At 34.4% G+C, this 9,987-nt stretch overlaps 1 protein-coding gene across 10 annotated transcripts in view; it reads left to right on the top strand.

Annotated features, from left to right (window-relative positions):
- Sox5 (SRY-box transcription factor 5) overlaps positions 1-9,987 on the top strand; it is a 936,135-nt gene that overhangs the window by 545,048 nt on the left and 381,100 nt on the right. Inside the window, exon 1 of one of the 10 annotated variants that reach the window (XM_010615362.2) lies at positions 8,773-8,839. The exons of 8 other annotated variants lie outside the window; for them this stretch is intronic. In XM_010615362.2, coding sequence (XP_010613664.2) covers positions 8,802-8,839 — 38 coding nt within the window. In that variant the 5' untranslated portion in view covers positions 8,773-8,801. Of the gene's footprint in view, positions 1-8,772; positions 8,840-9,092; positions 9,315-9,987 lie in introns of those variants that run through there. One more of the 10 variants, XM_010615366.2, reaches the window with a different exon arrangement.

Genomic DNA, 9,987 nt, shown 5'->3' with positions numbered 1-9,987 from the left:
ATATATAATATTGTATATAATATATATTATATATATCTATATATCTATAGATATATAGATATATAGATATATAATTTTTTAATTTATTTATTTGGGTAATATACAAGAGTACCTTTTCCAGAAGTCACAGACTTTGTAAACTTTTGCTCCATTAAAAAACATCCGCCCTCTCTCTGTGGATAAGATTTTCCCTGTATATGTTAAACAAGAGTTTTGGATTGACTATGAGTCACATGAACATTGGCTTGATTGGGTCCCTTTTATCCTTCTAGAACATACGCACATGATCTAGCTTTTAACTGGAAAATGCTGTGTTCTTGGTGGAAAGCAAAACAAAAGAGTTTGGCTGTGCCAAATCACAAACTAATGTAGAAAGCTTCATATTGCATTGAACAAACCAAATAATGTGTGTAAGGCAGTCAGGGGGATAGGAAATGCATTGAATCTGTACAAAGGTATTGCAATACAGAGTTCTTACTATCTCCTGAAAATAAATAATGTAGTCTCTACTGCAGTTGATATCAAAGTTTGGATTTTTTGCTAAGCTAATAGATTAAAAATAGATGTATCACATACTTAAAATTACATATTCATTTTGGGAGATACTGAATATCTTCACTTTTTAAGAAATCTTCCTATTTCCTTTGAAGAATTTAAATTATTTGAACGTTTTCTATTGAAATTTTTTTCACATTGATTTGAAAGAGCTTTTTTATTATTGTGGAACATATTCCTTTCCTTGCATATAGTAAGTGGTTTATGTCTTTTTATTTTCGTGATACTTTTTGACATTGAGAAGTTTTTGCTATTTATATTGTTGGACTTACTACTTCTGAATTTTGACTTAATGTTAATGATACATTTTCTTCTCCACACCTATATGAATTTGCTCACACTCTGTTCTTGTAATTTAAGATTTTATTCTTTTTTTAACACTTGGTCAATTTTATACTGTTTAAACTGGTCACAGGGTACTTACGGAATGTTAGTTGAATGCCAACTTTATCATTAACAAATGGAATATGTTCGGCTTTTTATCTCTACTTACCTTATTATTCCATTGGTTTATCAATTGATTGGACAAGATATTGTTTTAATTATTGAGACTTTACATTATGCTTTAATTTCTAGTAAGCTAATTGTTCTTTCTCAGAATTTTTCTGATTAGCCTTGTTTTTGATTTAAACTTTGGCATTAGATGGTCTAATACTTTAAATATACACTAATATTTTAATTTTGAACACATTAAATTTATACATTCTTGTATAAAGAATTCATATTTTATAATGATGTAATGCTACCTATCCAGGGACTTGGTATGTCTTTCTATATTGTTTTAAAGCTTTCTTAAATATATCGTGTATATGAATAAGTTTATTAATAGATCTTCTATCTTTTGTATTAGCAATATGAAAAGGGCCTTTTTTCATTATATCTAATAACTAGGCTTATCTATATGAAATCTATTGATTTTTACTTTTTTTTTTTTACTCACAGTAGTTTTGAATTCTCAGTGCTTTTGGAGATTTTTCAATTGGTTCACTAATATATATTAAGTCCATAAAAACTAATTCTAAATTGTTAAAGTTCAGAAATTGGTCACTTTAGTTTGAAATCAATATTTTATTTAACTCTCTACAAAACTATTTCACAAAATAATACATACAGTTTTCTCCTATATTGCAGATAGATATTGGATGTAACTGTCATACATTGGAAAGCACTAGAGTTTAATCAAAAAGTTCAGATTTTCCTCCTGCTTCTAATTTACTGTGAAATCAGAAGCCAAATAATTTTTTTCCTTTTTCTTTCTTTTAGATTCATTGAAAAAATCCAGTAAATTAATCTATATAAAAATAGTAGGTTTCTAGTTAGAATTTTTAATAATTGTTTATGAGATACACCAAACTGTCCATATCCTGAACCATGTTATAATTCTCTGAAAAATGTTAAAGCTTTACATCTTCACCCTTTATCACAGAGATCTGCCAAGAAAAGAAGCGTAGGCATATTGACTCTTTCTTTGTTTGTTTCTGGAATACATCTAGCAAAATTCAGCACATACTATAGATGTAAGAAAAGTTTATTATTTCCTCATTAATAGAAAGAATAATGACCCAGATTAGAAGATAAAATAAATTTGAGGGTGGATTCTCATACTACCAAAGGCATTCATGACCTTAGACATATACATGACTATTTTCTTAAGATGTTCTTTGAATGTTGTCATGTTTCACAGATGCTTAGTCTTTAGTTTATGATTAGACTTTATACATGATTTAAAAATAAATATTTCCCATATAGACCCATAATTTCTTTAGCGTTAACATATACTTTTTTGTAGTAATACATTTGACATCTAGACTGTTCTTCCAGACAATTTACAATATTAATTTATCCTTTTTCTTATTTGTGCAAGTATAGAGTTTTAAAAAATTTCAAAATATAGGCATAAAGTAAAGGTTCTATAAAGGCTTATGGATAAATCAAATACATTCATTTAATAATGACTATTTTCTTTTGCTTTTTTTCATTCTGTGCATAGTCTAAGTTATTTTCTCAATTGTAGCAATGATTAATTTTGTTAACAATAATGTGAGAAACAGAAGCTGTGTATTTGGTAGAAGTTCTTCAGAGTGTCCACAGAATTCATTTTAAAAACTAGGCTTTCTTGAGCACAAATTGCCTTTTAGGGTTTATGACATTATAACTTTTAGCTTGCCTTTTAATTTTTTATTCATAGTTTTGAAGTTTTGGATAAAGGCAGAATCCCTGGTGATTTTTTTTCCTACCATGTCAATCACCATTGCATTATATATGTGAGGTATTCTAGTATAGTAAAAAATTAGTTTCAGTTATCTCATAAAGTTAGGAAATGTAATAAATACAACAGAACTTAGGAGAAAAAATGGAAATTGTGCCTTGAAAATTAAAACACAAAATTTTTCAGTTCTGAATTAACTAGTCATAAAATTAGTTCATTTGAAAATACAATTTTTAATTAGTTAAGTTCTCCTGTTCATTTCAACTTATTTGAAACTTGCTGAGTTAATGTTTATTAGTAAGATTTTTTTTCCTGGCTGTACCCTATTGATATGTGAATGCTTCAGGGTTATGCTATACTTTAAAAGGTAGAAATAAACTGTAACATTTTAAAGAGCTGACTTAAAACTTTCAAATCAGAATAAAACATAGGATTACCCGAGGAGGCAAAGAAGTTTTTTTTAGAAATTATGAATTTATTATTAGAAGAGACAGTGAAAGTATTTTAGGTTTGAGGGAGATTTTAGAAATCACCTGAATCACTAAAGACGTAGGGAAATGCCACATCATTAGCAAGGCCAAGGTAGGTATTCTCTTAGAAGAGAAGCCCACACCCTTTCAGCATTGCCTTACATTTTTCTCCACGTGCTCTTCTACATCAAAGTACACTGAGTATTGTTGGCAAGTATCATTTTCATTTGTTATAAGCGTTATCATTTATGTAGACACTTAAGGAGAAAGTAGAAGATGGATGAGAGTCATCAAGTTTAAAATAAACATAAGCGTTAAGATGTTTCCCTACTTGGAGCTCTCATTTCTGATCTGTTTAATTAACATAAAGAAATAGTAAGCAAACAGGATTGGTGGTGTACTCCCATAATCCCAGCACTTTGGGAGGCTGAGGCAGGATGATTACAAGTTAAAGGACTGGGAGTAGAAAGGGGGCCGGATGCAATCCCCAGGACTGGGAGTAGGCAGTAGGAAACCAGGTATGGTGGTGCACACCTATAATCCTAGCATTTAGAGAGGCTGAGGCAGCAGGATCAAAAGCTCTAATCCCACCTAGGCAATTTAGTGTTATCCTCTCTCAAAAATAAAAAACAAACAAACAAAAGAGCTGGGGAGGTAGCTCTGTGGTCCAGTGCCCCTGGGTGCAACCAAAAAAAGAAGGAATGAAAAAATGTGAATGGATCATGGTGGGAAAAGTATTCTGAATGATGTGTACTAAGATATTTTGCAGATATTACCCAACAGAAACTAAAAGTACTCTAGCCATAAAGCAGTGCCACTTCGCACCGTGCTGTTGCCTATAGGTAAAGTGCCTGGGTTGAAATAGTATAGTGTAAAAAGCTTGGCGACAATGAGAGAGCTTTTTAAAGATTATGGTTCTGGAAAGGTACAGCTTCTATTCTCATGGGCTATAGGAATTCTTCACTCAGTAGAAGTCTTCTGATTTTTACCACTGGGGTGCTTAGTTGATGCCCTTTTCACCTTCATCCAGTAACAACCAGCCGGCATCACACAGTGGTTGTGTGCTGAGTAAAAGTGTAAGACAGACCTACACTCAGTTGGTCTTGTTTTCTTAATTGGCACCTCTTGCCTGATTAGAATGATTTTGATAGAAATTCCATTGCAAAGTAGTTACATAGGAACCAGAAAATTAGCCCCTGTATTTTCCCTGGGATTTCATAAATTGTTAACATATAATGAAGGGAACCTTGGAAATTGTTCTTAAAAAGAAGGCCAAATTACAAGAAACGTAGTACTGATTCTGGTGTTTGTTAGAACCATAAATAAAGATACTGCTCTTCACTGTTTCCTTTGTTGTGTAAAGAAGTATCATTTGTCCCAACTTTGAGCAATGAGCTAGCATTGAACCATACTATCACTTTCATGTGTAGTTGGTATGTGCTTGCCAGTATGTTGTGTTTGAGAGACAGTTAACACGCATTGCCTTTTGAGAACTTTGGAGAAGATGGGATAACTTCATCATCCCTCTCTACACTTAATTACTTTTGAGATCTCATTAGTAATTGGGATAATAGCGTTACAAATCTTACAAAGTTGTTTTGACTGTTAAATGAGACTCTATATCGTAAGCCTCAAAGGGAGAAACTATCTTTTAAATTATTTCAAGTTATTCTCAAGAAGGAGATAAATAGTAAGATCAACCAGTGGAAGCAATTACTGGAAATGACATCATCTCTTTGAGAGAAGTATGAAACTAGAGTTTCCAAGGTGAGTGTTCTTGAAGAACGCGCTCCGTAATGAGGGCAGTTCATCTGTATATTCTAACAAACCAGTTGACAATATGAATGTAGAAAAATCTTGAATTAGTAGGCTCCTATTACGCTAGTTCCCTGGAAAACACATATTATGGAAAATTGAATTTTTAGATCCTCGAGTTTCTTAGATGTTTTTATGACACAGTCCAGTATTATGAGACTCTAGTCTACTCCATGTCAAAGTTTTAAGCTACATGTGATAGCTTAACAGTGACCTCCTTGGGCATCTGGTACATGGCTCACACATGTTCACAGGTTCAAGGCAGTTGTGTTCTTTTTTATTTTTTTGAAAGAAGGTTTTTTCCCCTTTGAAACGTTAATAACAAAGTAAATAGTGTGAGGAAAGGATATTTTCTTAGTGCCTCTTGTGTCAATTTAAGTCAGTGTATGTTTTGTATTGTCTTATGCAGATACTCCTTACATTCAGTATGGCTTTAATATTAAAGGTTTCATTTCTCAAAAATAGTCTACCAAATTCCAAGAAATATGAAAACTGTAACTATGTAGTGGGAATGCAAATCAAATGTGAAAGCTATATCTGTACTTATGATTACATATTTCATTGAAATTAAAATAGAAGGGACTTAACAAGGGAATGAAGTGCATCCTTTTAAGATGAAGAAAAAAAATATTGGGAATCCTTGCTTGAAATGATATCTGAATAACTGTTAAATATGAAATACCTTACTTGTTATATTAGAAGTTTTTGGTGCTCTCTTTGCACATTTTCTATCAGTATTCTCTAGAATAGCTTATATTTTCTTAGCCTGTATGATTCTCCTTTTTATATCTTCATTTGCAAAAGCAGGAGTTTGAAAGCATACTTTTTCAATTTTATTCCATTTCCCATAATATTTCAGCATTGTAAAAGAGACTTAATAAATGTAAAGCTGTTTTTGAAGTTTCTATTGTATTTTGTGCTTTGGTATCACCTCAGCAGATGCTTTCATATTTATATGTCTGTGTTTGTAAGTCATATTTTTATTAACTTTCATTTGAAGTATTGTTCAATTACAATTTAGTAGAACAATTATTGTTCTAATTTCTACTTTTTTGTTCATTTGCCTATATATTTTAGTTGTAGGTTTTCTTAACTATATGAATGTTTCTAAACAGTTAATTTGAAACTTGCTTATATATAATAATAATAATGATAATTATTAATCTCAGAAATTTTCTTGATCCGTTAAATTCATTGCTCTCAATGTTGGTAAGCATTTAATAGAAATTAAGTGAATGCTGACTTGCATCCCAATCCACATAGATGATGAAACTTCTATAATCCTACTTAGGATAGTACAGCATGTATCATATTGGGATGTTGCCTCTTATGTAGAGAATGCTAGATATATAATCAGTTGAATATGTTTGGCTATTCAGACAATTGATAAACAATTGTAGATTTATTTAACATATGTTATGTGCTACACACAAAATATTCAACTTTTTAGCACTTAATATAAAATTGAAAAGGTTACTTATAAGTAACAGCAGTTTAATATTAAACATTGGAGTGATTGGATTACTTCCTAACATAAGTCAGATTTGACCAAAACATTTTGGGAATCTCCTTCCTTTAGGTGACATTCATGGCCTTCTAAACTCTGGCAGAAATCCCAATTCACTTTACATTATAGAATTCAAATGAAAGGAAACTTTTCAGTCTACATTTACAAATATTTCTTCCATTCACCTATCAAATACAGTATTAGCTTAGTGACAAAATTTTTAAAAATTTAATTTTAATAACATTTGCTTGATAGCCTTTTGGTCATTTAAAAATCAGCACTATTTAGGGACTTTTATTTTGCTACAAATTCTGTAATACCAGTTCATTCTGTATTAAGGTGCCACAAGTGAACAAATGGCCTTACTTCAAGTAACAAATGAGGCACTAATCAGTCAAATATGATGTTAAATTATTTTTGCAAAATGTTGCCTATGTTCTACTCTGTGTAAGATCCACGAGCTAGACTAATTGAATAAAATTCTGCATCAGTATAGAGTTTCCTTTATAATAACTACTTTATATTGGGCAGATTTTCTGTCCAGTTCTTAGTCCATCTCTAGTCTCAGTATAGAATACTGTGCAAGAGTTAATTTGTTTTTGAATGGCAACAATGATGTTTATAGAACATTCTGACATCTAGAACTTACTTTCACACAGTTTCACAGTTTTCTATATGTTCTTTGTGTTTATTTGAACCAAAGACAAGGACGATCCTGAGATAAGCATCTTTGCTTTTGATTCTTGTCCACAAAGAGTCACAATCTTTCTTACCTGCTCTGGTGACCTTCTGGGTTAGAGTTTCAGGAAAACAACCAGAGGTAGTAGCTATAGTAAGACAGCAGCTGGGACCATACGGATCTCAGCATCCTGCCTTATGGCCGTTATCTTTGTTTCTATCTTTATGCATCCACTGTGTCTCTTCTTATGCTCTCCCTGCTCCTCTCTTCTCTGCCTCCTCCTCTTCCTGACTCCAGCTCCGATGGCTCTCTGTAACTTCTCTTTCTCCTTAATTTTTCTCTTTTCATACAAGATGTAGCACAGTGCCTTAATTAGACAAAAAATTTAAATATTTTTAAAGTGTCCATAGCTCTGCGGCTACCCTACCCCGATTCCCATGACCACCATTAGCAACAGAAGAAAAGTATCATTTTTATATACATTATCAATTAGAGTGCATTAGATTATAGGTCCCTTAGGGCTAAAAAATGGATATTTAAAATAAATGCAACAATTTTCTCATTTTTCTTTGTAGAAATAGGTTGTTGCTGCAGTAAAATATAATTTGAAGCTAACAATGAGAAAAAATAGTGAGTAATATCCGTCCCCCTTCCCCAAGAGCAGAAAATGAAAATCATGTCAGCATCAAGTCATTTTTGCCACATCCCTTGTTAACAGCTTTTTCAGGGTGGGTCATAATTCTGTGTTTTCTTACTGTTTTAACTCCATAGTGACATGCTTAAATCTTATTCCCTGTTGATTTTGTAACATTATGTTGTAGAATGTGTAGTAAAAACACACACACATATATATTTTAGCATAGCTCATGATAGGCCTCATCAGATTATTATCAACTTTGCTCAACATTTATAAGCTTGGGTAAACAATGCATTTTACTAATATGAGAAAGTTAATTGATTTTGCTGCCCAGAATATGTGTATGGTGTGTCATTGTGTATGTCTAAAAAAGTAAACTTACTGTCTGACTGTCGCCAGAAAAAAAAAGTGGGACCTAATCAAACTGCTGTGGGGTCAACCCTTGTGGTTTTAAAGGCCCTTAATGTTGTCCAGCTGCAAAATAAAAGGAATTGGGAGGGGAAGTTGGAAGGAGTGGAGGGGGTTGGGGGGGATGTGTGGAAAAGAACAGGGAGTCTGGCTTTTATTTTTTTTTTAAGTGAGTTCAGTGCCAGCCTGGACATTGGCTGTGCAGACTATTGAGCCATTGTCTGCTCCATTTCCAGAATAGCCCCCAGTTAATCACTTCGGCTTTGAAGGGAATTTCCTCGTGGAATTCTCCACAGAAAATCTAATCAACTGACCTGCCCTCTCAACAATGGAAGGCTTTTTTTTTCCTCTCTTTCCCTTATTGGGGCGGGCTCTGTAATGTAGCCTTTTGTGCAGAATGAACCCTCCCAGTAGGAGTGGAGAGCGTGTGTGAGTGTGTGTGTGTGTGTGTGTGTGTGTGTGAAGAATGCACACTATCTCGTGTTGGTGAGTGTGTGCTTACTCTCTGACCAGATGCTGCGATGCACGGGGCAGCCACCATCTCTGTGTGCGTGTCTGTGTAAGTGTCTCTCTGTGTATGTGCCTCTGTCATTTCATGTCAAAGGTACATTACCTGATTACCTTCCTCGCCTGCCAGATTTTTATCTAGATAATTGGAACTGCTATGGAGGCTGTGCCTTGCCAGCCAGCTTAGGATCTATAAAGCCATAGTTTGTCCACCTTGTTATCTGTGACTGCCTGGGCAGAGGAAATTAAAGAGACCCACAGCCAGGGGAGTGTCTCTTATCCCTGACCTCCCCAATGATCCCAGGCGGGACAGTTTGGCAATATCATCTTTTCATTTTTATTTTTCATTTTTTGGTTGGTTTTTGATTTTTGATTCGCTCGTGTGTGATTTTGGCATGTGGATACCTATTCCTCTCCACATCGCGCATCGTGTTTTATGGAGTTTGGAGCTGAAGAAACTTTGGTTGGGTTGCCAGGACATTCGCACCACTTTGTGGAAAGCAGGAGCTAACAGTGAGAACGACAGAGTGAGTGACAAGTTGTTTACAGGTTTCCTTGAAGGGGCCTCTGCTATATTTCAATCTGTCAAAGTTGCTTTTCTTTCCTCAGAACAATGCCTGATTGTTGTGTGTGAGCGACTGAGTGTGTGTGTGTGTGTGTGTGTGTGCGCCCGCCTGTGTGTGGTGTGTGTTTCCGTGTGCGCTTGGAGAGAGCCTCGAAAGGGGTGAGACGGAATAACAATTCTTTGTGTAAAATTGCTATTACTAACATCTAATCTTTTTGCTTAATTAGTTAATAAATGCAATTTGATCGGGGTTCTGTTATTGTACAGACTTCTTTTTTAATCAGCAGAAAATGCATTTTATGGAATGATACTCCTGTGTGTGTGTGTGTGTGTGTGTGTGTGCGTGAGCGCGTGCCTGTGTGACTTTTATTATTTAGAGGAGAGAGAGAGTATGGGAGACGTGTTAAATGAGTTGACTTTTCACATTCGGTGATGTCTAGAAGAGAGAATTAAAAGGAAAGGACAGGCACCCTGAGGTTGTCTAGAGCTTTGCAGCTGAGCGTTCGGCCCGTGGAGTGTGGAGTGGAGGGGGGAGCGGCCAGACCCTGCTGCTGGAAGTGCGCGCTACCCCTTTAAGAGACTGGTCAAGGAGTCCTAGGAGAGAGAGAAGAGGGGAGGGGGGAAGGGGGGAGAGA

Source organism: Fukomys damarensis, unplaced genomic scaffold (assembly GCF_012274545.1).
Source record: "Fukomys damarensis isolate Sample0158 unplaced genomic scaffold, DMR_v1.0_HiC HiC_scaffold_19, whole genome shotgun sequence".
NCBI classification, from domain to species: Eukaryota; Metazoa; Chordata; class Mammalia; order Rodentia; family Bathyergidae; genus Fukomys; species Fukomys damarensis.
The sequence above is the reverse complement of the archived record's forward strand: the minus strand, read 5'-3'. Positions and strand labels throughout refer to the sequence as shown.